At 34.2% G+C, this 21,762-nt stretch overlaps 2 protein-coding genes across 4 annotated transcripts; one reads left to right on the plus strand and one right to left on the minus strand.

The window, feature by feature from the left end:
• Positions 1-557: 557 nt before the first annotated feature.
• Positions 558-21,090, plus strand: LOC126967891 (upstream stimulatory factor 2). Of its 3 annotated transcripts, none has more exons than XM_050812586.1 (7): positions 558-674; positions 868-908; positions 1,086-1,184; positions 2,831-2,917; positions 4,532-4,650; positions 5,312-5,496; positions 13,572-21,090. In XM_050812586.1, exons 1-7 carry the CDS (start codon positions 622-624, stop codon positions 13,741-13,743), a joined length of 756 nt encoding a protein of 251 aa, XP_050668543.1. In that variant the 5' UTR covers positions 558-621; the 3' UTR covers positions 13,744-21,090. The 3 variants fall into 3 exon arrangements, with proteins under 3 accessions (XP_050668543.1, XP_050668544.1, XP_050668545.1); XM_050812587.1 differs by having other exon boundaries at positions 2,834-2,917; XM_050812588.1 differs by lacking the exon at positions 1,086-1,184.
• On the minus strand, positions 8,176-10,358 carry LOC126967888 (uncharacterized). Its single transcript, XM_050812582.1, has 2 exons — positions 8,623-10,358; positions 8,176-8,591 (listed from the first exon to the last, which is right to left on the minus strand). The coding sequence occupies exon 1, from the start codon at positions 10,145-10,147 to the stop codon at positions 9,137-9,139; it is 1,011 nt and encodes a 336-aa protein (XP_050668539.1). The 5' UTR covers positions 10,148-10,358; the 3' UTR covers positions 8,176-8,591; positions 8,623-9,136.
• Positions 21,091-21,762: the final 672 nt, after the last annotated feature.

Here is a 21,762-nt window from a genome sequence, read left to right on the forward strand (position 1 = left end):
CGTGTTAAGCCGCCGCCATACTATGGAAAAAATTAACTTCGCCGAAGTCTTCGTTGAAGTTGATGGATCTACACCCCCAGAAGGTTTCATAGAAATTAAAATGTATATTTATTTTATACATACATATATAATACTATTATAATAATTACAGATATTTTTTAACCCTGAGCTAAGTGTAGGAGTTTGGGTTAGAATTACATTACATAAACAATATGTTACCAAAGGATCTTATAATATTGAGCTCATAATTTGAATACCACTATAATAATATAAATGGAAATTAGTAATTTTAATTTTCTAGACACTGAGGTCTTTATGTATTTCGGTGCCGAATATAGAAAAATGGCAGTAGCTGATCTTTGTTAATAGGTGATCACACATCCGAATATGAGTCGTAATTAAGTATTAAATTCAAAGTCTTTCTAACGTGTAAACGGCTTAAACAATGCTGGACATAAAAATAAGTGTTCCGCAACACATTGGCACATACATGCGCCAACGTGTAGAACATACAATAACATTGCATTTATTTTATCTGTGTAATTTTGTCTATGGTTACATCACATGACCTTTTATTTTGTTCCCGTGACCAAGATAGAAATTTCAAAATAATTACGCGCAATGGCTAAAGTGGAAGTTGATTTAGATGTTCAGGATAACTCTCTTGATAACAGGTATTTAAAATGTATACATTCGTATTGGAAGATAATTATGTGTTCTGTTACATAACAATAATCGGTAATAAGTGTATCGAAGGTCAGGTTAGAATATTTGGCAATAGCTAGAGTTAAGTGTATGCTGCGTTGTACTCACAATATAATTGTTTGTTTTGAGTATTTATTGTTACTCTTGTTTTTTTCTTTACAGTAATGATAAAGAACAGTACCTAGGAATCGTCGCCCCCTATTGTAAGTAGATAACTCCTTTTAAATCATTGATTTACATTATTTTAATTTGCTGTTTATTTAGATTTTGTATTGACTTCCTAAATAATAGGGGTCTTTATAAATGTAATTTTTATGTAATGTTTAATTAATTATAGTTTACAATATATATGTATGTACAAAAATAAATTTATTTTGCAGCCAGTGCTGATTGTGAAAGTTCTGGTTTAGAAACACATACATTTTATGATAACACCGAGGAGGAAGACAATAATTCCTCTTACAGCTATAGAGACTTGTGTATGTATTTTATTTCATTAGTGTGGTCTACAAATCGTATTATTAATGTCATTTACTACCTAAGTATATCTTAGTATAAATGTCTATTACATTTACATCATACATCAATTTGGACATCTATAGTAAAAAGTTTGCTTGACGATGATAATAAGCAGTACTGGATTACATTTTATATTATAAGTAAATAATATCGATTTCAAGTAAAAATGTAACAGATATGAGATTCTCTCACCAACATCTATTGACATTACTGTTTTCCTTAATCCAAGTTCACATTGGTTTCACCCTTTATCATTCATCACTTATACATCCAGATATACTATGTATATGCTTTTACAACAAGATCCCAGAAAATGTTCAAAACAAAAGTATTACATTATTCAAAAGAATTGTTAAAAAATGTTTGTGTGGTACAGGTTACTATAATATAAATGACTTTCTTAATGATACCACAGATTGGGAATAGAGTGACCAACCTCAGGCTATTAAATAATAAGTTTTATTGTACAATATTACTTTGTAAACATATTTATTTGATGAAAAAAAAAGCCTGCTTTGTTTGTTGCGCCCATTCTTCTCAGGTCTGAGGCATTCATTTTGGAATGGGTGGTAGTTTTTTGACTTTCAATAAATGATGTCACATCCTATTTTGAATAAAAATATTTGAATTTGAATATGACAGCTGCGAAATACTTGAGTGTAGAACTAACCTCTATTTTGAGCTATGCACATACACAAACACAAAGTGTCATACAAATCATGAGTGTAAGACATAGCTTGACACACACAAAATGTATATACTTGGCCTATTTTGGTCGGTTGTCAAACAGCAAGATACTATCTAGATGTATATATTACCTAAGATTTCACCATGTAAATCATAATTATTTACAACCTTTCGAGATAAGTTTACTATCATATTTGAAGCCTCTCTTTTTGTTATCATTATCTGCTCATTATCAGTTTTCTTCCAACCAAAGTCTTGCTCTTTACTCCTACATCCGTTTCAGATACTTTATCCTCCACATCATTGTCAGAATTTTTTATAGTATAATAAACATCTTTATGGTGTAAAATAGCTTCAATATCAAAAGAATTTAGTTGGTGGGAGAATCACATTTGGCCATCCTGTATATTATCTTTCTATGAATTAGACACTTGTTAATTAACAATTGTAAAATAAATTATAAACAAGAATTATGATGTTACTAACCATAAATAACAAGGTGATGTGGAAAGTTTCTCATATTGTTGGCACTCACTGATATGCTTCTTCCACTTCATAACAGGTCTTGACCCAGAACCACCAAGTACTAAGTTCACACATTAATTAATAGCCAATTATTTCTCAATGGAAATAAGTACATAGTTAAGGGTTAATATCTTAAAAATTTAAGATTTCTGAAGATCCCGGATTTTATAAAAACAGGGTCGTTGGAATAGGATATGTCTTAACTTAGTAATAAATTAGGTAATATACAAAACATTTATTTATTATTTGGTATTTGTTATTGTTACTGTAACTGTTATTCTAGCAATTTACAAAATACCTAATTGCGAGAGCAGCCTCCAAATTATACATCTCATTGAATATACTGCTGTTAAAATAAAATAATACTACAATTTTGTATCACTCTATATTTCAGCAGCTGGTGGACTTACATATAAGTTGGTACAAATGACTCCAGAAAATTCTACTATAACCAGCATATCACCAGAACCACCCTCACATTGTAAGTTTCACTCATTAAAGCATCTTATTATTTTAATATTTTACCATAATTAGGCGATAATGTGCACAATTTTAATTTTCCCATGTATATTTAAAAATGTATTTTTGTATGCTTTCATTGATATTTTTTTATTGAGAAAATATAACAGACCAGTGGGAGGCTCCTTTGTACTGGATGCCAGCTAGTTTATGGGTACCACAATGGCATCTATTTCTGCTGTGAAGCAGTAATGTGTAAGCATTATAGTGTTTCGTTCTGAAGGTTGCAGTTACATAGTGATATTACTTGTCAAATAAGACTTAACATCATAATATGTCTCAAGGTGACGAGCACAATTGAACGTAGTTAAGCAGAAAGGACTCAAACCACACTTTGGTGAAAATACAGTTAAGTATGCCATCATACTCCTGAAGGTCGAAAATGTCATGTCAAACCCTATTTTTAAATGTACTCGTACACGGAAACTGTTTTCTTTTGAATATTTATACGGAATATAGTATATATAGGAGCTGAAACTTCAAATACCTATCACTCAAAAGTGCCTTTGTGTGGTTTGAGTCCTTTCTGCTTAACTACGTCCAATTGTTGTGCCACTCAGAATTTTCAGGTTTTTCAAGAATCCTGCATTCGTGCATTGTAATGGCAGGGTGTATCAACATCCTGCTCGTCTTGTTCCTTCCAACTACCAACATCATTAAGTTAAGGAACTTCTGAATATTACGCTATGGAGAACTTTAGTTACTAAGTTATTTATTAATTTATTTTACTCCAAAAGGCTATATTAATTTGAGTACAATTAACATTTCAAAAAATTGTCAAAACATACATTTAAAAATGAGCAACATATGTATACCGTTATATATGTTATATCCACATTTGATTATGTGGATTAAAATTTGAATAGAGTTTTTTTCTTGGAATCTTTCCTGCAAAAACTTTATACGCAAATAAAAAAAAATATATTTCTCTAATCCGTACATTAAAAATAAACTTAAAAGGTAACTTTAATTGTTGATATTGCATGTCATTATTAATAATACTATCGACATTCTTATTCTTATTTTTATATTGCAGCCACATGAGTTAAGTGTTTTTTTTTGTGTAAAATTTGACTGTAAACATCTAGCAAAAGTGGGAAAATAAAAAAAGTGGAAACCTAGCTTTATTGCAGATGTAAAATAAACACGCTGCAATATTCTTGTATCCAATCTATCCCGCTAGTATCATAATAATAATAATATTGACACACTTTCCACACAAATTATCTTGCCCCAAGTTAAGCATATATAGCCTGTGTTATGGGTTACAAGACAATGATATATTTAATACAATATTCTTACTTAACCATACATAAATACATTTAAACATCCATGACTCGGAAACAAACATCCATATTCATCATATAAATGCTTGCACCTACCGGGATTCGAACCCGGGACCTCTAGCTTAGTAGGTAGGATCGCTAACCACTCGGCTATACAGGTCGTACATCATACAATAAAAGTTAACCTGTAAATGTATTAAATGACTTACTACTAACTGTAAATGTATCAAATGACTACTAACTAAGATTTATTCCCATTTAAATACATAGTGTTAATTAATGTGTTGCAGTAGTACCATCTGGAGATTATTATGTGATAAGTAATGCTGCTGATGTCTTTGGTGGATCAGTATCAAAGAAGGTTATCAGACGACAACCTCTGAAAGCAAAAGCTGTGACAGCAAAAAAGGTATATATTTATTTTACAATACCTCTTTATTGTTCCATGCTTATTGTTACATATTATTTAACTTTAGTTAATTATTAATTTAATTACAATAGAATATATATATTATGTTTCATCTATCTGTTGCATTTTCAAATGATAAAATACCAACAGCATTAAGTTAAGGCACTACTGAATATTAAGCTATGGAGATCTTTAGTTACTAAGATAATAATTAACTTATTTTACTCAAAAAGGCCATATTAATTTGAGTACAATTTGAGTATAATATGTGGATACATATTATGTGGGAGGTTGACCAGCAGTGGGATAATTAAGGTTATTAGTAAAAAGTAGGTAGGTAGGTATCGATACTTTTAAAAGAAGTTACGAGTAGGTAATTTAAAATTATATATATATATATATATTAACCAAAAATTTTAGTATCAATAAACTATAATAATCTTATTGAATCTTTTTGTGAATTACTACTGATTTGAGTAGGTGTCGGAACATCCAAATAAATAATGACAAGGACTGTCATGCCAAAAAAATGTTGATGTCAATTGGGCAAAACATTCCAAGTGCAAGACGACTAATTTTTTAATAAATTATAATAATTTCTATCTTTTTCTTCTAATAACTTCTTGTTCTTCTTCTAAAATATTGAAAATATTAATTCTAGCGCGATGACAAAAGGCGAGCCACACACAATGAAGTTGAAAGACGTCGAAGAGACAAAATAAACAGTTGGATATCAAAAATAGCAGGAATGGTTCCAAATTCAGGGCATCCTGATAGTGCTAGTAAAGGTGGAATACTCGCAAAGGCGTGTGACTACATTACCGAGCTGACTGATAAGCAAAAAAAGTAAGATCATGCTACATATGTGAAATAAATTTGTAATACTTAATCACTAATTATTACATACTATACTAGCGGCACGCTATGATGGCCGTTTTGACGTTTGTCCACTCATGAAGTTTCGTATTATTTAATAATTACATTGAAGGAGTAAATTACTGTTCTTTATTGTCAATAGTGACGTGCAGTTATTCATAAAAATTTATCGAATGTATAATTTTAGGACACAAAATTTATTTATTTATTTATTTATTTATTTATTTATTTATTTATTGGAAAACAAACAGCTTAAGTTATATACACATTGTAACACATAATTTATATTACACAAGCCAATAAAGTTTCCACTTAAATATAAACAAAGTAGGAGTGAATATAATACAAAATATAACGATTTTATATACAATTAAACGTAAGGCGAAAAAAGTAAACAAAAATACAAATGAAACAAAATTCATCAAATTTATCGGTTGGACATATTTTAAGAATGTTTAAGATATTCTTTAATTTTTTTAGTAAAAGTTGGATAGCTGCTATGAAAAATGTCTAAGTGACTATAATTATTATTATAAGTGTTGCATGCTCTTATAATAAAACAATTGCTAGTATAATTAGTTCTACGAACAGGGATAAAGAATGTATCTATAGAACGTGTATAATGTTTTGGACAGTTAAGTTTAATGTTACTTAAAATACGATTGGAATCAATTAAGTCATGTAATATTTTGAAAAGGAAAACTTGATCTCTGTATTCTCTACGCTGTTGTAAAGATAGGTAATTAAATTTAGGAGTATTACAATTTTGAAACTTATAATTTAATCTTTTAATAAATTTATTTTGTACACTTTCTATAGCATCTATATATTTTGTATAACGTGGGTTCCAAGCAGTCGAGGCATATTCTAAATATGGTCTGACATAAGCATTATATAAAAGATTAAAAGTATGAATATTTTTGAAGTCATTTCCCTGTCTGAATATAAAACCAAGCATTTTATAAGCTTTTGCTGTCATATTGTCTATATGATTTTCAAATAAGAGAGCCGAATCTAGCGTTACCCCAAGGTCTTTTATTTCTGACACCCTTTTAAGGGGTTTATTGTTTATTTTATATTTGAAGAAAATTGGCATTTTTTTCCTCGAAAATGTTATCATACAGCATTTGTCAACATTGAGGTATAAGTCATTAGCGGAACAATAGTTTCCTAACTCAATTAAATCGCTTTGTAGGTCAACACAGTCCTGTTTTTCTTTTATTATTTTAAATATTTTGGTGTCATCCGCATAAAGTAAAATATTAGAATTTTGAAAAGATTGCAAAACATCATTAATAAATATGTTAAATAACAATGGGCCAAGGTGAGAGCCCTGAGGAACGCCCGATGTAACAGGGACAAAACTAGAAATAAATCCTTTAACAGCTACCGCTTGTGTTCTGTTACGGAGATACGACTCCAGCCATCTTAGAAGATCTCCTTGAATACCGATACGCTCAAGTTTAAATAATAGTCGAGCATGCGAAATTTTATCGAACGCCTTTGAATAGTCGGTATAAATTGTGTCTACCTGGAATCCATTGTTTAAGGCATCCATTACTTCATCTAGAAATTCGCAAAGGTTAGTTTCCGTCGAGCGTTTATTTACAAATCCATGTTGCTGTGGAATAATTAGTGGTCGTAATAAAGGAAATAAAGTGTCATAGATAATTTTTTCAAATAATTTTGGGATGACCGATATCTTTGAAATCCCACGATAGTTTTTAATATTATGTCTGTCACCACTTTTAAAAATGGGAACAATTAAAGACATTTTCCATATTGATGGTAAACTACCTGAATGTAATGATTTCCTAAAGAGTATATCTAAAGGTATTGAAATTTGTCTACTACATGCCTTCAGTAAAATTGGGTGTAAATGATCGGGACCACTTCCTTTGGTTGGGTCAAGTTTTAACAAGTACTTTTCTACCTTTTCACGTGTAATGTCTATTGTTCTCGCAAAAGTTTGAGTATAGCTTAATGGTAAGTTATCATGGCTACATCTAGAATTAGAATCGGCTGTAAAAACGGAGCTAAAGAATGTGTTAAACATATTAGCTATCATTTCACCGTCTGATCCAGTATCATCATCATAGTACATACAGTCTGGAATGCAATTACTACTTCGCTTAGATTTTACAAATGCCCAGAATTTTTTAGAATTGTTATAAATATTATTTTCGGCCTTATTAATAAATAAATCATAGCATTCTGCTTCTAAACGTTTTGTTTCACGGCGTAATTCCGAGAACCTATCATAATCACTAGATCTTCCGTATATTTTCCATTTTTTATGAGCTTTCAGTTTTTTCTTAATTAACTTTATTAAAGATCTAGAGTACCACGACGGAAACTTATCATTTTCATGCACTAGTTTTGTAGGGACAATTCGATCTATAATATGGTTAAGTATAAAATAAAATTTTCCTACGGCACATGTTATATCTTCTGATGAGAGCTCTTCAACCCAGTCAATTTTTGATAATTCATCATTAACTGCATTGTAGTCGGCGTTGTGATAACAACGAACAACACGAGTCGGTGCTCGTAAGTACATGCTATTTTTTTCACTCTCAACCTTCACCACTAAGGATGGATGATGACCGTCTTCTGGCAATGCTAATGGTTTTGTTCTATTGACCACACAAATAGTATTAGATAAAACAAGATCTAATAGTCTATTATTATTGTTGTAAATATTATTATACTGCTTAAATCCTGTAAATGTCATAAATGCAAATAGCTGATTAACTAAATTATTATAAGAAGTGTTTACAATGGTAATATGTCCTCCGGGAACATGCAGCCATGTTGCATCCTTAACATTGAAGTCTCCTAATACTATGAATTTATCATTTGGGAATTTAATTACTAGATCAGATAAATATTCAAAAAATGTAGCTTGAGAGTTACTTTGTTGTGTGTTTTGTGGAAAATAACAGCAGAAAACCCTTAACTTTTTTCGGGTTGTATACTTTTCCAAAAGTAGGTCCAGAGAAGTAATGTCCGCATCAGGCAAACATGGAGGCACGTAAGAGTGACGCATGTCTACAGTAACACAACTACGACGTACAGCAATCAGTGTACCCCCACCCATAGTCACTCCTAGACGCTTGTAATCACGATCATTTCGGTATACACTATATCGCGAGTCAAAAAATTCTTCATTGAAAAATCCTTCTGACAACCATGTTTCGCTCAAACAAACTATATCATAATTCATATTCAAAAGATTCAAATAAAATTGTTTTGTTTTGGTGCGTAATCCCCTAACGTTTTGGTAAAATATAGTTAGAGCCATACTAAGTTAGAAGAAGCATTAATAAATAGTAATCATAAGTAATAATTCGATCCAAAATTTGTTCAAACAGTTTTCTACAAAATAAGTTTAAAAACATACACCACAAAATTGTATAGCAATAAATAAAAGCACTTATAATAAATAATAAAATAACTAGCTTATAGAAACATTCCCTCGCAGAACCAACCACATTATAAAGCTTGCAAAAACAGCAACTACAATTAAAACTATAATATCTATAAATAATTTTAAAAGTCATTAATATCAAAGCAAAGACAAACATGTATGAGTTTAGTATGGTAGCACTTATGTGATTTTCTTTAAACATTCACTAGAACTTATATGAATAACCGGTGAGCTGCTAGTTTTCCGAACCATGATCGTACAGTTACGGACCCAGCAATACATGAAGCCTTTCTGCTTTGCTCTTCGTCTAGCCTCATTTAGAAGAGATTTATTATAGGTTGATAGGTGATCATTAGCATATATTGGAGTATTAACACCGGCATATCCAAGGTCGGAAGCTTTTAAATTTTTTATTTTCCTTAGTGATGAAAGAAAGTCATCCTTTTTATATCGTGCCTGCATTTTTAATATAATTGGGCGGGGTTTATTTTCTACCGAGTCATTCTTAATTGCCACTCTGGTCACGAAATCTATGTCCGTATCTGGATTTAAGCAGTAACCACTTTTTGACGCTAAACTTTGAACAATTTGAATTAAGTTTTCGCTTTTTTTGTGTGGGATGCCGTTAATCTGAATATTCGACCGCCGAACCCACTGGTCGTTTCTTAAGGTGCCTTCTGATAGTTCATTAATTTTTTGCTTTAAATCATTTAATTCGATTTGATAGCTGTTAACTTTAGAGACCTCCTTATCTAAATCATTTATACGGTCTACGATGGTATTTATGCATGACTCCATAGTAGTAATTTTTGAAGACCATGAACTTACTGTTTCAGAAAGCTTACGAAATTCATCAGTAAAGAAACATTTAAATGATTCTATTGTAGAATTTAAACTATTAAATCTATCGTCAAAGTGAGCAAGCATAGACTTTAAATCGGTGTTTTGAGCTGAAATAGACTGAAAACTACTCTCAGGAATGGTGTTTGTAATAGGACTTATTATTAAATTACTTCCCTTTTTTTTTGATTTGCAGTTATTACATTTCCACTTAGCTTTATTCATAGGCAGCATCTTTTTGTAATCGGTATCTTTTATTCCAAAACATGCGTAATGACACGTTTCCTGGCAGGCCACACATTTTATTGTTTCTTCAGGTATCAACGCAATATTACAATTGTTACACAGCATGTTTAATCTATTTTGTAGAATCCGATTGTAGGTATGAAGACACTAGTTATGCGCTGTGAATTATGAGTCACTCAGGCGAATACTTTGTATCACTCACTAAACCTGTTCGGCGATGAATTTAATGTGCAAAATATTGTTATTTTAGCGAGTCACTGTAACTAATGCAAATATTTAAGTGTTATTTGTTAGATATGATCATAAAAATTGATATGACTAAAAATTCACTCCTGATAAACAACTTTAAACACTGTTACTGATTTATTAAAATAATACGATTGAATAACGTGACGGTACGCACGCGCTGCGTTACTGTAACTTAAGTTATTTATTACATTGAGTTCTAAACTATATTACGGTCCCGCGAACATTTATTTTTTATTTTTATAAGATTCTAATTATTGGTCTAATTATTAACCACAAAACACGGCATTTGTTTTTCGAAATTCATAATTTTTAAAAGTGAAATCTAGTTCGATCATCACATAAGGTCGCTGGCCAGCACAACTATAACAAACGAACGACTTGACGTTGCTTCGAAAAGTACAAATTGTGAGTGCACTGCGATTGTGATATAGTTTTGACCTGGCTTTGGATTTCGGATATTGATACTGCATTACTGTTGACCCTTGCTCGTTAATTTGGACTCTGTTTACGCCTTTTGTTGCGGATTTCGTCGATATGGCCGAATGTACGCAGAGAACTGTTCTAAACAGTGAGACACGTGAGCTCGTTATACGCCTTTGTAACTATTTCGATCGTGAATCTCAAAATGGAGGGCTAATTTTACCTATAACTTCAGTGGTTGAACGCGTAGCTGATGCGCTTAATATTGGACAACGAACTGTTAGACGAATAACTAAAGAAAAATATGGCGAGACTAGCACAGAAGAAAATAAACTTCACACACCAAAAAAGAGAAAACGAGTAAAACCAGTCGTAGGCATCGTAGCTTTGATGCCGATGCCATCCGAAGACATGTGTACGGCTACTATTTACGGAAGGAGTATCCAACAAGAGATTTGATATCGTGATGGCAAGATATAGTTTTTTACGGCAAGTGAAAGAAATAATTAAAAATTGGCAAAATGTTGTGTTTTTGGATGAAACATGGCTTAATGCTAACCATACTGTAAACCGTTTTCGAACCGATGACACTGCAGCATCTACGTCCAAAGTTCCTGTTGGAAAAGGATCGCGACTTATAATTTGTCACGCCGGAACCATCAACGAGTTTGTCGAAGGTTCTCTCATGGCTTTTGCGTCAAAAACCACTGGAGCCTCCCTGAACGATCTATTATAATTATGGACAACGCCCCATACTACTCGATGCAATTTGACAAGCCACCTGCCCAATCCCAAAAGAAAGCTGACGTCGTCGTGGTCATCATCGTCGTCATGGCTTCAAAAAATGGCGTAGATGCAAACGTAAATAAAACAAACCAACCAATATCCGATACGTCATTGACGAAATAGCGTTAGAACATGGGCACAGAGTTATACGGTTACCGCCTTACCATTGTGCATATAATGCAATTGAGTTGATGTGGGCTCAAATTAAGGGATTTACCACAACAAAAATGGTAAAAATATTAGAAGAAGCTTGTGAACATGTGACTAAAGGAGACTGGGAAAAAGTTGTGAATAGAACTTTTAAATTAATAAGAGAAGATTATGAAAGAGATGTGAAAATAGATAATATTTTAGAAAACGAACTTATAATTAATGCAGATGATGATAGCAGTGAAGACAGTGAAAATAGCAGTATGGACGAATCTGATTAAATCTGGCCTTTTGTTACACCTTTTTTTGGTCTCTTTTTGTATTCAAATGTTTCTTATGTGCATATAAAGAATGTATATTAATTTTCATTCCAATATTCAGACCGTTAAGTATACATTTATATTTTTGTTTTATTAAACCTTTTCAATCAGGTACTAATACTACTACATGCAACAAAAACTAATAGATTTGATTGTATTTTTTTCGAGAATAAATTGACATTTCACATCACTATTGTAATATGTCAAAACGGCCATCATAGCGTGCCGCTAGTATGACTTTTGTTTGTCTAAACCCATTAGTCCATAAATATTTATTACAAGGAACATATCTTTTTTCTATTGCATAAAACATTATACTGTAGTGTTCAATTTTATATATTGTATAATAACATTTAAAAAAATATGGTGGATATATACTGCAAATTATCATGGCTCTTAGGACATGACCTATCCTCTAAAATTTAGAATAGATCTAGGTTAGGCAGGCATAAAGGCATTTATTTTCTCAAAATTGATTCCTTTAGAATTCTTTTTGATGTAATTTCTAATACCTACTAGATACTACTACCGCTTCGGAAACAAATGGCGCTCTGAGATTGAAGAAGCGGCGCAAGAAACTCTCCCAGCATTCTTTTTTTGCGCTCTTTAAATTTTTTAATATACAATATTGTACAATCATTTATATCGCTATAAAATAATCACAATCTAGTCCCAGGCTGTCCGATCATTTAGATATTCAGCAGTGGAGTAATAGGATTTACGACAGAGCAATTTTTTTTATAAAACATTTAAATTTATTTATAGATAATGCCTGAACAGTGGCTGGGACTTTATTATAGAAGTGTATACATTTACCGTTAAAGCTATTATGTATCTTATGAAGCCTACTAGAATTAGTCACAAGCAATCCCTTATTTCAAGTGTTATAATAATGGAAATCACTATTAAGAGCAAAAAGGTGACGATTTTTGTGAACGTATATTAAATTATCATAGGATCGAGACAAGTTCACGTCCTGTCTTCTGCTCCTAGATAGAATCTCGGAGTAATTATCAAGCCTGGAAAGTGCGCATTTAATTAAACATTTTGTACGGAGCAGCTACACTTTCAGTAAATTCACGAGAGGACAAAAAACTTGGAATTCATATTCATATGTAGCCGTTGTTTATTTTAATAAGGTAGTACTTGCCACTATTACATTGACGAAATATCCATAAATGAAAAAATAAGTGTGCATATAAGAAAGAAACTTACTGCTGGGTTAAATTAATGTAGATTTTCATCTGTGAGCTCTCTGACTCCATACAAAATTAATGTAAACCTACCGATATGTTTTATAATATTATGATTGAATGCGTGAAAACTTAACGAAAGTCTTTATTTGCTTGTGTAACTTTAAGTAATACAATAAATATATCTTAATTGTTGAAGAATGTTTGAGACTTCCAATTTTTTCTCTTATTTTTGTTCCAAGTCGTCATAAATTCAGAAACATTAGCATGTACTCTATCTTGGAGTATTATGAAATGATGTTTTGTAGAGGCCGCTAGTATCCAGCCATATCTTAAAGTAATATTAATTACATGACGTGAAATGGCAACATATTTAGTTTCAATAACTGTAATATTGATATTATGTTTCAGATTAGAAAAACTTGAGATGGACAATGATAAACTAGTGATGGAAGTGTTAAGGCTAAACCAAGAGCTTGTTGAATTACGCAAAGAGAATTCCATAATGCGTACACAACTTAATGATAATAATAGTGTAGTGTCAAATGCGCAAAACCAAAGGCCTAAGGGGCAGAAATCATAGGATTAGTGTATTGAAGACTTATAGTGGTGCTGTCAGCATTAGATAAGAGGTGATTATTGGATTTTAAGTGTTACCAAATTCAAATTAATTATGTGAGAATTTGTTATAAACATTGATGTTGAGTGAATGTTTATGTGGATCAGAGGATATTAACATTGCAAAGATCTGTGCAATTTTATTCTAGAGCAAAAAACTGCAAATCTGTCCTGCAGACTGGTACTTTTCCACTAAAAATTCTGTAAGGGGCCATCCATAAATAACGTCACACGATGAATTTTTGATCCATCCTAGTCACAGCTGGTCGCATTTGTAAGACATTTTGAATTATATTTTTGAAGAACACAATGTATTAGATGATTTTGATCATATTGAAAGATTATTGTACATTCCTCGTTTATTCCAAATACATACTTCGAGGAATATGATAAAGCATTTGAATGGATGTTTAATTGTTTCTTTGGCAAAAATAACAATGTAAATTACATTGACAGAAGGAAATTTGCTAAATTAAAAAGGTGTTCACGCTATGGACATAACTTTGACGAAACAAGCATTACATTTTGCAGCATTATTTTGTTACCCTTCCACTTTTGGATGTCATTAGATAAATAGTATATTACGCACCTAGTGAGAAAAGTAGGTCATTCTGACCCGCGGCATATTGACACCCGAACCGAAAGCGAGGGTGACAATCTACTTATCTCACCTGGTCCGTATACGATTTTTTTCCCACCTGGATGAAAAGGTCGCTTTTAGTACCAGGGACTAAAACTTTTCGTGGAGTCGACCTTGATCACTAGTTAGTGTCGCTGGGCATCCAAATCTTGAGATCCAGTGATTGTAGATGATATCTGCAATTGTCTCGGCTGTAAAATTGTCGCTAGGGATTGCCTCAGGCCAACCAGTATGTCTGTCGATCATTGTTATCAGATAACGATGTCTTTGAGCAGAGGTAGGTAGAGGTCCAACAATATCTATGTGTATATGCTGAAAGCGATCGGTTACGTCAAACATTGAATTTTGCTGACTGTGTGGTATTTTACTTTTCTGACAATTTATATAAGTTTTACTCCACTTCCCGATGTCGGTATTCATTGAAGGCCAAAAGAATTTTTGAGATATTAATTTACGTGATGTTCGTATTCCTGGGTGAGTAATATTATGTACACTATTAAAAATTTGTTTGCGGAATTCTGTAGGTATGTAAGGACGTACATGACGTGTTAATGTTTCGCAATATAATTCTAGGTTCGTGTTAGGTACATTTATTTTTTTGAAGGTTATGTTCGGTTGTTGAATGAGTTGTGTTATGCTGCTGTCTCGCTCTTGTGCGTACGCTATCTCGCTGTAATCGATCGTAGGTGATACTGTTATTGTTTCTATGCGGCTTAATGCGTCGGCAATTATATTATTTTTTCCACTGATGTGTCGAATATCGGTTGTGAATGAATAATAATTGGCGCGTTCGGCGTGGCGTTTCGTTTGCAGTATGTGTTTTATTCATAGCGAATGTGAGGGGTTGTGGTCTGTGAATATAATTAATTCACGTCCTTCAAACATCTTACGGAAATGTTTCACTGACTTATAGACGGCTGAGAGTTCTCTGTCATACGCTGAGTATTTCTTCTCCGCCTCTGAGAATTTCTTTGAGAAGTAACCGAGTGGTTGCCATTTATTTTCGATGTATTGTTGTAGGACGGCACCTACTGCATTGTCAGACGCATCACAGAATATTGCGATAAGGGTGTCATGTGATGGGTGAGCGAGTAAGGTAGCTTTAGATATGCTATTCTTGCACTCTTCACATGCTTGCGATGCTTCGTCGGTCCATTTAATTATTGTTTTATCACGTTTCTTGACATGGTGTAGGTAAGCGTTTAGCGGAGCTTGTATTGATGCAGCGTTCGGTATGTGGTCACGATAGAAATTTAACATGCCTAGAAATCGTCTTAAACCTTCTATAGTTTTCGGTTTTGAATATTCGGTAATGGCTTTAATCTTCTCTTCTGGTGGCTGTATACCGTTTTTTGATACGATGTATCCAAGAAATTTGACTTCCGTTTGGCCTTAGTTACACTTCGCGGGGTTGATAGTGATACCGTTTTCTTCCAATCTTCTAAGAACTGTTCTTAGGTGATCGCGATGCTCAGTCTCGTTTGCTAAGGCTATGAGCAAATCGTCGATGAATGGGAAAACGTAGTCTAATCCACGGAGCACTTCGTGAATAAATCGCTGAAATGTTTGTCCCGCATTCTTCAGACCAGGACACATGCGAGGAAATTCGAATAAACCCATTGGTATGATGATAGCTGTCTTCTCTATGTCCTGTTCCCTGGTCTTCAATTGTTGGTAAGCGCGGTTGAGGTCGATTGTGGAGAATATTGTTTTGCCAGACAGATGATGGGTGAAGTACTTGACTCTCGGCACTGGATAACGATCGGGTTTGGTTATGCTGTTCAATCGTCTATAATCACCGCATACCCGTATATCGCCATTCTTCTTAGGTACTATATGGAGTGGTGAAGACCATGGACTTTTACTCGGTCTGCAGAGTCCTTGTTGCATCATGTTTTCACATTCTTTCTTCACTATTTCATAACGATGAGGTGTAACGGGACGAACACGGCAATGTAATGGAGGTCCTTGTGTTTCAATATAATGTTCCACGTTAATTTAAGGCGATAATTGCATCGATGTTAATCTCGTGGTACCGGGGAATTCGGCGAGTATCGCGTGGTACGGGGCCTGTATATCGATACTTCGTACCGTGGGTAAAGTCGTTGACATTATTGGCCCGTTTTTAAGATTTGTGGCGGCAATTAATCTTCGATTTTTTAAATCTACGATAGTTTGATGGCGGTTGAGAAAATCGGCACCTAATATTGGTTTCGTGACGTCAGCTACAATAAACTTCCACTTGTATGGTCGACGGAGGTTGAGATCGAGTTGTAATGTTTTTTCACCATAAGTAGAAATTGTTGTGTTGTTTGCAGCGTACAATTTAAATGGTAGAGGCGTTGCTTTCAGGCCTAGTTTTCTTGGTAGGACGGATATATTAGCACCGGTATCTACTAAGAATGATATCTTTGTTTTCTTGTCTGTGACAAAAAGGCGGTATGATGTGTGAAGGACGCTGGGTTCCGCCGCAGCTAACGTCCGTTCTAGTTTCCCGGTGGCTCTTTCTTGAAGTTGCAGGGCGTAGTACAACGTCGTGCTTCACTACCAAATCGGCGATGGTAATAGCAGTAAAGTGTTGGTGAGCTATTGAGTGTGCGGGAAAGGTGTTGTGACGAGCTTCTATTGCGACATGACGAGCGAAATCGGTGGCGATGATAGTGTTGAGATGGCCTTGACTTGAGTTCGGCGACTTCTAGTGATAGTTTTCGTATCTCGTTAATAAAGAATTGTGTGTGATCTACCTGATTTGACGTCGATGTTTCTGGACCTGATGCTGGTGGCTGGCTGGAGACGGCTGCTACCTCCATGATTTGCTCCATCATCGTGTCAGCAAGCAACGCTAGTTCCTCCAGCGTGGACTTCGCGCTGAATGACTCGCTGACGGCGAGCACGGAGCGGACGTGGGCTGGCAGCAGTTTACTCCACATCATGCGGAGGGTGGAGTCGGTAACCTTGTCCCTCGCAAGGTTACGCATGCGTCGCAGTAGCTGTGAAGGCTTCTGGTCTACAAGCTCCATCTCGGCGAGTAGCTTCTGGAACTTGCGGCTGTCGGATTCTTCATACACCGATATTCTCATACGGTTCCTTGATTGCTGAATATTGTTTGTCTCTCGGTATGTTAAATAGGATGTCGGAGATTTGTTCGATGTCAGCCTTTTCTAATTGGGCGAGCACCATCTGTGTCAGCTGGACTTGACTCCTCTTGAGGTCATCGGTGGCGGCTTCAAAGCTGTGATACCAAAATCGCGGATTTTCACGCCATAATGGTGGTATGCGCATCGACAGTGAAATGCTGGAGATTTCTGTCGCGGTGAGTGGCTGAGCCTGGTTTGTGTCTTCCATTTCTTCGTCGGCTAGATATTCCTCGAGCAGAGATTCGATGAACAGAAATTCGTCGTTTCGGAGAGCTGGTGAAGCTGTTCTTCGATGTGTAGCCGGGCAGAGGTTCGGTGTTCTTCTGTTCAGGCTTCCTGGCTTCCTTCCGTCGGCGTTCTTGTTCGGGCTTCCTGGCTTCCTTCCGTCGGTGTTCTTGTTCGGGTTCCTTCTTAACTTTTTCCACGTGTGCGTAGTGTAAGCCCAGTTTATGGAAGTGTTCATTGTCCTTTTCGTTTCCACCAGATGCTAATAATCTTTGTTCATAGATGTCTGATAGAGGTTATGTCTCCGATTATAAGGCTACACTTATTGCAGTTAATATGCACGATTAATATTTCTACGATCTATAATGCTACGAAGGTATTACGTTACAAGTTAGATATTAGACATTTGTATTAATTGATATTATTGGTTGTAGGTACAGCTACAAACTTGAGCGTTAGTTAAAAAACATTATATTTTGTAAAAATGTTATGGCACAAAATTTGTGAGCCCTCCCCGTCCCTTTATTAGCAATGTCACACTTAATCTACCCCTCCCTCCGTGTGACGTAAATTATCGATGGTGCCCAATTGCCCCATTGTCTGTGAGTGTAATATTCACTGTTGTAACTCACAGCAGCTATTTTGAAATCCCCAAAATTATTGTAAGGAGTTAGATTGCTGGTTGTTTGAATGAGAGTAACTTTAATATCCCAATTATTTAGGAGATATCATAGATCGAGCTGGTAACAATATGTACTCGGTTTTTGTTTTTTAAAATATTATTTATTTTATTATTAAAATGTCGCCCATTTGAGTATAATATTATATTAAGTTAATAAATTATAAAGAATTAATTTTACTTTGAGGCTTGTTGTAAAAGAAAGAGCCAGATAGTTACCATTGGGTTTTGAAATAGCTGGACCCTGGGGTTTATGTGACTGACAAGCGACATTGAAGCTTGTGGTCTTCTTTCCGAAGGTTGAGAAACATTTAAATCGTAATATAATTTATAGTCCAGTCAATATAGACATTATACTTAGCCAAAAGACATATATAGGGTGTATTTAAGTGCATAATATGTAGATGTGAAATTTCCAACTATTGAAACCGCGATATCTCACAAATGGTCAGTCGTAAAAGACCTTAATTTTGTACCTCAGTAAAAAAATTGCGGAAGTAGGATCAAAGGGGATTTTTGACATTTCATTTATAATGGCGTGTTTAATGTCTCAACCAATTTTTATGAGTATGTTTATGACTTTTTTATTTCTATTTTGACTGGATTATAATATTAGATTCACAGTAGCTTCCAGATCCAAAACAAAATAATAATGGTTTAAATTATTCAATGTACTCATTTTAAATTGATCACATAGAATGTAATTACGTTACATTATAATATTGTATTTTTTACGTAACATATTATGTTTGAATGTCAGTTCCAAACGCAAAAATGTCATTGTCAAACTGACATTTTAATACTTGAAATTTTATGTTTCTACTATTCAACTATAGTTTTAATTATATAATGTTTTTATGGAATAATTAATAACAGGTTCTCTGTAGAACCCGTTTATTGTGTTAAATAATTTTCTTTAACTTTTGAAGTGAAACTTCTTTAGGTGCATGAGGGTATTTTACGAATGCAACGCAATAGAACGTCACGAAAATGAGAGACGTTTTTGTTCAAGGGAGAGAGCGATTGACACCGATTGAGGTACAGTATTTCTTACTCTCGGGCTTCCCTACTATAGCCTTGTATCGTGCAGGTTTAGCGCGCGGCCGCTAGTAAGTAGAACATCTAATAATTGCTAATATTGACAAAAAACTTTTGGTTTAGAGAACAGATTAGGATAATTGATGTAAACGAGATTTAAAAATTAGTTTTCCAAAGAAGTTTCACTTTTGAGCTGAAGCTATTTTTTTTAATAAACAACATCATCAGTATTGTTAAAGAAATTATATTTTTAATCGTTTAGTTATTTTTTATTTTTTTAAATAATTAATCATTGTAACAGTTGCATTTGGAAAGAGCAGGAGGTCTGATCATGTAGAATATTTTGTTTACATTTAAGTGTTTTTGTTTTTATTTTGTAACATATAAGTTATGTGCCTTAACAAAATGGCAATACTGAAATCGCAAAAATATAATATGGACCAGATTTTTCTTTAAAAATAAATTGACTTTATAAAAATCTGACAAGTAAAGATCACTTGCTCGCTCGGGTTCTGTACCAAAATAGATTTAAACGCATTATATTGAGTGGCCACACTTACCGACGTAGAATGAGCCTAGTGATGATACCAGTGATGTGCTTTCGATGTATATTGGGTGTTTAAGGCCATATTTATTACATCATCGCATGCGGTTGGTAAAGCACAAATAGGATTTTAGCCATAAATCTGGGGGTCCTGTTTAATTTATGTTTTTGTTTTATTTCACAAATGGGTAACATGGCCATTTTAGGGATTTACCATTTTGAATTAACTTCCTCTTTTGCTATTCGTAAAATGTTCCCATCTCCGACATTGCATGCAGCTTTTGTATTTATTTTTATGATTTACCAATGTAACATCCCAAGTAACCGGTCCTTCGGTAGTTGTATAAAAAACTATTTTTTATTCAAGCCACTCCAGCACAAATACACCAAAATAGAATTATCGCTAACTACGAATGATAAGTCTTCATTCAGTGAACGCTAACATGCGTCAGTTTCCCTCCCCACAGGCGAAAGCGGGTGATGTTATTCATTTGTCGTGGTAAACATGTTAAGTTGATTTATTTAACATAACTGTTAAGCCACGCCCCTAATCGCTTTATAGAACATGTTAATGTGATTACAAACACAAAAACACGGCACAGCCAGCCGACCCAGCGTATGAATGTAGGTATAGGATGCGTTCGTCTTGTCTGCACTGTAATCTTATTGCTTCGAACGTTTTTTTTCCACTGTTTTTCACTCTTGGTAGTGTGGGCGTGGCCTGTCCTAAATACGTTGAGACAATGTTATGACCGGCTTGGGTTCCTCATCGGCAAGTGTGGTCACTCCCTTGTGAGCGAATAATATTGATAACACCCTTATATGCCATATATTTTACGACACCCTCTATATGTATTAAAGTTCTCCCAAAATAATTTTAATTTAGAAGGCACTAAAGGAAATTTCTTATACAATGTATCAGTTATTTGTAAATAATATTTTGTAATCTACATCACAGATCCTGTTGGTATTATGAAACGTCAGGAAAGAATTTTGTTTTAGTGCTGGGTCCAAAAAATTGTGAGAAATATATTAAACTGTTGTAGATATTTGTTGTTTTATTAATATACATAATAACATACCTATAACACAGTCAACTGTCAGATTTGATTAATCTATTGCGTCGGCGGCGGCGCTAGTAGGAAGTATTCACTAGTGGAGGAAGAACATCGAAATGAGTCAAATTTGGGACACCCGAGCTTCTAATGATAAAATTTTATATCATTCATACTATTGGAAGAGTTTTATTACACAACGAACTGCTTTATATGTAATACGTAAATATAATACGAATAGCGACAGGTCAACTGCCGGTAAATGTCCACAATGCTGTCACATGTAGTCGCTAAAATATGCAAAGGTAATTTTTATGAAAATAAGGGAAGCGAATAGGACGTTCAACTGATGATAATTGATACGCCTTGCCCATTACAATGCAGTGCCGCTCTGGATTATTGAAAAATCTGAGCGGCACTAGAACTGCGCTTGTCACCTTGAGACATTAGATGTCAAGTGTCCTTTGCCCAGTAATCTCACTAGCTACGGCGCCCTTCAGACCGAAACGATAATCCTTACACATTACTGCTTCACGGCGGAAATAGGCGCCTTTGTGGTACCCATAATCTAGCCGGCATCCTGTGCAAAGAAGCATCCCACTGGTAACATAAATGTTGACACACAGCCATGTAACAGTACAGTACTAGCAAAATCGTGTTGTCGTA

This window comes from Leptidea sinapis, chromosome 14 (genome assembly GCF_905404315.1).
Source record: "Leptidea sinapis chromosome 14, ilLepSina1.1, whole genome shotgun sequence".
Taxonomy (NCBI): domain Eukaryota; kingdom Metazoa; phylum Arthropoda; class Insecta; order Lepidoptera; family Pieridae; genus Leptidea; species Leptidea sinapis.

What these genes read in the sequence shown, in the direction of transcription:
- LOC126967888 (XM_050812582.1), bottom strand. Translation starts at nt 10,147, where the DNA reads ATGCTGTGTAACAATTGTAATATTGCGTTGATACCTGAAGAAACAATA.
- LOC126967891 (XM_050812586.1), top strand. Translation starts at nt 622, where the DNA reads ATGGCTAAAGTGGAAGTTGATTTAGATGTTCAGGATAACTCTCTTGAT. An exon ending in GATAACTCTCTTGATAACAG is followed by an intron (nt 675 to 867) that starts GTATTTAAAATG and finishes TTTTCTTTACAG; the next exon opens with TAATGATAAAGAACAGTACC. An exon ending in TTACAGCTATAGAGACTTGT is followed by an intron (nt 1,185 to 2,830) that starts GTATGTATTTTA and finishes TCTATATTTCAG; the next exon opens with CAGCTGGTGGACTTACATAT.